The sequence below is a fragment of the Lupinus angustifolius genome, unplaced genomic scaffold (genome assembly GCF_001865875.1).
Source record: "Lupinus angustifolius cultivar Tanjil unplaced genomic scaffold, LupAngTanjil_v1.0 Scaffold_1_756, whole genome shotgun sequence".
Lineage (NCBI taxonomy): Eukaryota > Viridiplantae > Streptophyta > Magnoliopsida > Fabales > Fabaceae > Lupinus > Lupinus angustifolius.
Genome location: NW_017716076.1, coordinates 1 through 5,382, shown reverse-complemented (window position 1 = coordinate 5,382; position 5,382 = coordinate 1). Strand labels below are relative to the sequence as shown.

The following is a 5,382-nucleotide window of genomic DNA, read 5'->3' as shown; positions in this document are numbered from 1 at the left end:
ATAACAGCACATCTATATCTATAATTAAATATTTTACATATAAATACAAACACGCCAAGAAGGCCTCATAAAAGTATAAAGCTTCAACACTAGTAGTCTAGTACTCTGATGGGCAGAACGAAGAAATAAAACAACATTACCTAATTGTTACAAGCAAAAACTTTTGAAATGCCTAATTATTTTGTCCCTTCTTAAGGGTCAATAGTAAAGGGAAAATTAGTGCTGTAAGCTCCCACTCCTCACCGGGTCCAATGAAGGGTCAGACGCACAATATAGGTCAACAGTAAGCAGCCTATCCTTAGGTTTGCAAGAGGCTGATGACCCAATCCTGCGATCTCATTGCCACATGACAACAATTTTAAGGTTGCATCAAGGCTCCCCTTCTTATTGACGAAACAATGATACACCTAACATTACTTCAGAAAACGAAACAAAGAACTACTCAAACAAAATTAGCATAGTTATATGTGCTTGCAGTGGAATTAAAAAGGATGTATTCAAATAAGAACACTGAGGACCTAATCACTCCGAAAGCCTAACAGGTTATGTGAGAAGAACTTACTCTATAACTCAAGAATTCAGACATGCATCTCATTTTGCAATGGCTGAGAATTCTTTCATGCTACATCAGCATTAAAAAAACAAAAACCAAATATACAAAGCCGATGACTCAGGAGAACCCCTTCCCAAGCTTCTGAATTGCACAGTACATTTTCCTTCTTGATCCAACAGCATTAATCCCCATATCTTTGAGATCCTCTAGTGTCAACAAGGGTAAAACCTCATCATCCACCTCATGGATTTCAAACACGGGTGCGTACCGACTTAACCCTAATCCATTGAGCCAAATCTTCACCCCATCATCCCCATACATCCCTCTACTCCCACCATCACCATTATTCCTATTCCTATCCCTAATATCATTATCAGAAGGTCCAGAAAGTTCAATTCCATCACGATTCTCTCTACCCTCTGAAACCCTAACCCTAACTGACCTGCTATTCCCTTGAAAGTTCAATTCTCTATCATTCCTATCAACACCCAAATTCTCAAGAGAATTCACAGGGCTTGGTTCCTTCAAACTCTCCGAATAACCATCATCAACATCTACGTCGCCACCGCTAAAAAACCTATCCTCTCCGTCACCACCAATGCCGCTAAAAAACCTATCCTCTCCGTCACCACCACCGCCGCTAAAAAACCTATCCTCTCCATCTCCAACACCACTACCGCCATCCTCAATCCTTGAAACCCAATTCGACCTAGCCCTCTTCGTGGGGGCACCAGAAGAGCCCCTCTTCTTGGAATCCTTCACTTTCCAGTTACCAATCACGACGCCATCGGCGTTGGCGGTGGCATCTCTGTCGTCGTGGCCGCCATCGAGGGTATCGCCGCCGAACTCGGCGGAACTCAAATTCGTTAAAGGTCGAGTCTTTGAGGGTTTACCTGAGACGTTATTGGAGTCCCTACGGTGGTGCTCGAAGACGAACTTCCATGGCTTCGTGCTCTGGCGTCGGTGGGAATCGTAAGTGGTGTCTCCTCCGATATCACCTAATCGAACGCTTGGCCTACGCTGTCGTTTCGATACGAGTGGTTCGGTTGGGTTGAGAGGGAGGGTTCCTACGCCGTTCATCTTTGGCTCCTCCACCGACGCAGTCGCCGGAATTTCTGACATGTTGTTCTGTTTCCGGTGAAATGTGAGAGATAGAGAAGGTTCAAAAAGTGATTCTAGTTTGAGGAGGGTAAGTTAGGGGCAATTTACTCACTTAGTGTAGTTTGACTAAATAATTATCGGAGGGGTGTAACTTTGTTTGGTAATTACTAAAGTGATGTATTTTTATGGAAATCAGCTACCACATAGCCGTTTTACTTCTTCTTTTTCTCTTGGTCCCAACAAAATCATCATCTCCGGTGGAGTTTTTTTTTTTTTTAATATTTTCCTTCACAAATCGTCATTGGAGAAGGAGTTTCTCCTTATTTTTTTAATATATATGTGTAAATCGGCAATGTTGTTGGAGTTTTAGCTTTTAATTTTTTTTGTTTTTCTGTGCCCTAGCAGAATCGGCAATAGGATAGGAGTTTTAAGTTTATTTTTATTTTAATTTCCATCTCACAAATCGGCAAGTTGCTCTTTACTTCTATATAATCGAACACTACCTTTTCTTACCCTAGAAACATATCGTCTGAAACTTGTTCCTAAAGTGAGTTGTAGTGATGAAAAAGAGATGGGTTTGAACAAGAAAAATGATTCAACGTGATTCCCTGGTAAGTGACAATGCAATGCAAGATAGTGAGTGACTGACAATACAATAGAAATAGCAAATGCAGAGATTGTTCTGGTAAAAGTGAAATGCATGTGAGATGGAGAGGCTATTCAAAGTGAAATGAATGACCATTCAATGTGAATGTAAATCCATGTGATTCCCTTGTCATTACGTGCAATGAGTGAGGTGCAAAATGAAGGCAAAATTAATATCCAACAAATTATCATCCAGGTAGAATAATAAACATAAATCGGCAATGGCTTAGCCGATTTCTTTGCATATTATACTCACTCAAAAATCGGCAATAGGGTTGTCAATTTCTTTACAATATTTCCAAAAAATGAAATTGGCAATGTGGTTGATGATTTTAGATTATGCATTTTATATTATGCTCACTCAAAAATCGGCAATAAGGTTGTCGATTTCTTTGTATTTCCAAAAATTGAAATTGGCAATAAGGTTGACGATTTTGGATTATGCATTTATAAAATTAAATTACATTATACTCATTATAAATCACTATAAATATTGGCATATACATTTCACTAACTCACATCCACTCTTCACACTTTCTTCAAACTTCCTTCACACCTTCTTCATACTCTGTTCCCACTTTCTTCACATATACACAATTTCTAATGGAGTATCTTAATCCAGGGCCAATTCACACTTCACTACTTACAATGCAAAAGGATCATATATCAAACAATGTCTGGAATGACAATGAATGTGCTTTTCGGCCTAGATCTTATTTCTGACAATCACTACCTTCTGAACCAGTTTTGCAAGTTATCTGCAACACTACTTTTGGTAACTTGTTAACACTTGGAGTAGTAGAAATCAACAATCATCTACTATTAGCATTGATCGAGAGATGGAGGCCGGAAACACATACTTTTCACTTTCCATGTGAAGAGGCCACCGTCACTCTTGAGGATGTGGCTGGTTTACCAACTTGGCATTCTGATAGAAGAAGAAGTTGTTACCGGAGTGACAAGTACGGATTGTGAAGCACTTTGCATCCGGTTGTTGGTTGATGTTCCAGTAGGTAACGAATTAATGGGGCAGAGAGTGAAACTCACTTGGCTTGAGAGGACATTTTGTGATCTCCTTGAGAATGCTAATGAAGTTGTTATTGAACAACACGCTAGACCATTTATTCTGAGAATGATCGGGAGATTTCTCATGTCAGATACATCAGGTAACCGAGTCCACCTTATGTATCTCCCCTTGCTTGAGGACTTAACGAAGACATTTCAATACAGTTGGGGCTCAGCTGTATTGGCTTGTCTTTATCGAGGACTATGTCGTGCAGTAATAATTAATGATCAAAAAGAGATTGGAGGATGTCTACTACTCCTTCAATCATAGGCATATGATTGCATTGAAAATCTTGCATCAAGACTGCGCGACCCAACAACAAATTATTTTCCATTAGTGAAAAAGTATATATTAATTTTATCATTATATGTAAAAAATTAATTAAGAAAATAGATTCTATTTTTTTACTAACTAACAATGATTAATAATAGGTGGTCACAACATTTAATCATCACCAATATCCCTGGACATGTTGTTAATATCATACGTGCAATGTTTGACCGTATGCGCGTTGATCAGGTATATTTATATTTGTATATTTTATCTACCAAAGTATATTATTTATATTTGTATAGTTTTACGCAAAATAATAAGTCAAACTTTCATTCTGTTTGTATATTTATGTTTGAATATTTTTCATATTAACTTTTTTAGTAACATTTTTACTAGTTTCGGTGGATGTCATATTACCAATTGCCTTTCCTGCCAAACCTCTCAGAGAGAAGCCGATCACGTGTGCCACTAATATGTTTTGAAATTGTGGAATGACACCCTACTGATCGGGTTCTGAGGCAATTTGGTTTTGGTCAACCAATTCCACAAGATCTAGTGAATTGTAAAAAATTTCATAAAGTTAACTTACGTGGCAAAACTGATTGTGACTAGCCACATAAGCATCATTGTTGGATTCAAATATGGAATAATTGGAATAATTATGTGGCTGATGGTTTACCCGAAAACACCCTACCTTTGAACCACTACTCTAAGTATATGTAAAGGTACTTAAAAAGGACTATAAGATACATATCTAGAGATAGAGCACACTATGATGGAATGATAACTTGTTTTTATAAATTAAAATTTCTCTTTAATTATATTATTTACTTCTAATTTTCTCTAAATTTTTCAGTACACATTTTCAAAAAGAATTTGTGATCAGAGTCGTCATCTAGCTTCACTTATAAATCCTGCACAATCTTTATGTGACGTCTTCTCATCTGGCCGTGAAATGATGGGAGCATTGGCTGAACTATACCCCAATGCATACTCTACCTACATTGACGAAGTTCCTCCTACTCATCATTATCATATACCGGAAACTGACTCTCCGCAACGAACTCTAGTGGATAGTCATTCTCAAGGACATACTTCATCCACAACAACAACAACAAACGTATGTGTTCGTGAATTATAATTATTCGTACAATTATTTGTCATCAAATTCTCAAATCCCACTACCATCAATGTTTGCTATTACTTCAACTACACCATTGTCGACATACAATTCTCAACAAAATTATCGTCCTACTATGTCGTCTACAAACATTTCTGGTATACAACATACTGATGACGAAGTTCTGGTTGAGGATGTTGATGAAGATGAAGATAATTCAAATGATGAGGAGCCACAGTTGGCGAATGATCGAGGTCGTACCCGATACAAATAATATAACAATTAAAACTGCAATACTAGGAAGTGACTCCTAGGTCGTTTCCCAAGGATTATCTTTCAGGTAAAGCTTCAAACACCTTATACTCACTCACACAATGGGGGTTTTGCTGTTGGATAGTATGAACTTAAATCAAATTCAGAAACAGTAGTTAAACAATGTAATAAAACGGCTAAATCCCTTTGGTTCGTTTGTTCACAACTCAATCCTCGGTTTCAAAAGATTATTTTCAGATTCCAAGCATTAACTTCCGAATTTGTTGAGAATCAATTAACTAAGCGATAATCAATTCAAAGTTCCAGAACCTAAACATCAAACTAAGCGAAATCAGTAAAGGTATGAAACGA

The 5,382-nt window shown here is 37.6% G+C and overlaps 1 protein-coding gene across 2 annotated transcripts; it reads right to left on the bottom strand.

Annotated features, from left to right (window-relative positions):
• Positions 1-442: 442 nt before the first annotated feature.
• Positions 443-1,741, bottom strand: LOC109337025. 2 transcript variants are annotated; one of them, XM_019573885.1, is made up of 2 exons: positions 1,167-1,741; positions 443-1,130 (listed from the first exon to the last, which is right to left on the bottom strand). In XM_019573885.1, exons 1-2 carry the CDS (start codon positions 1,673-1,675, stop codon positions 671-673), a joined length of 969 nt encoding a protein of 322 aa, XP_019429430.1. In that variant the 5' UTR covers positions 1,676-1,741; the 3' UTR covers positions 443-670. The 2 variants fall into 2 exon arrangements, with proteins under 2 accessions (XP_019429430.1, XP_019429429.1); XM_019573884.1 differs by having other exon boundaries at positions 443-1,741.
• Positions 1,742-5,382: the final 3,641 nt, after the last annotated feature.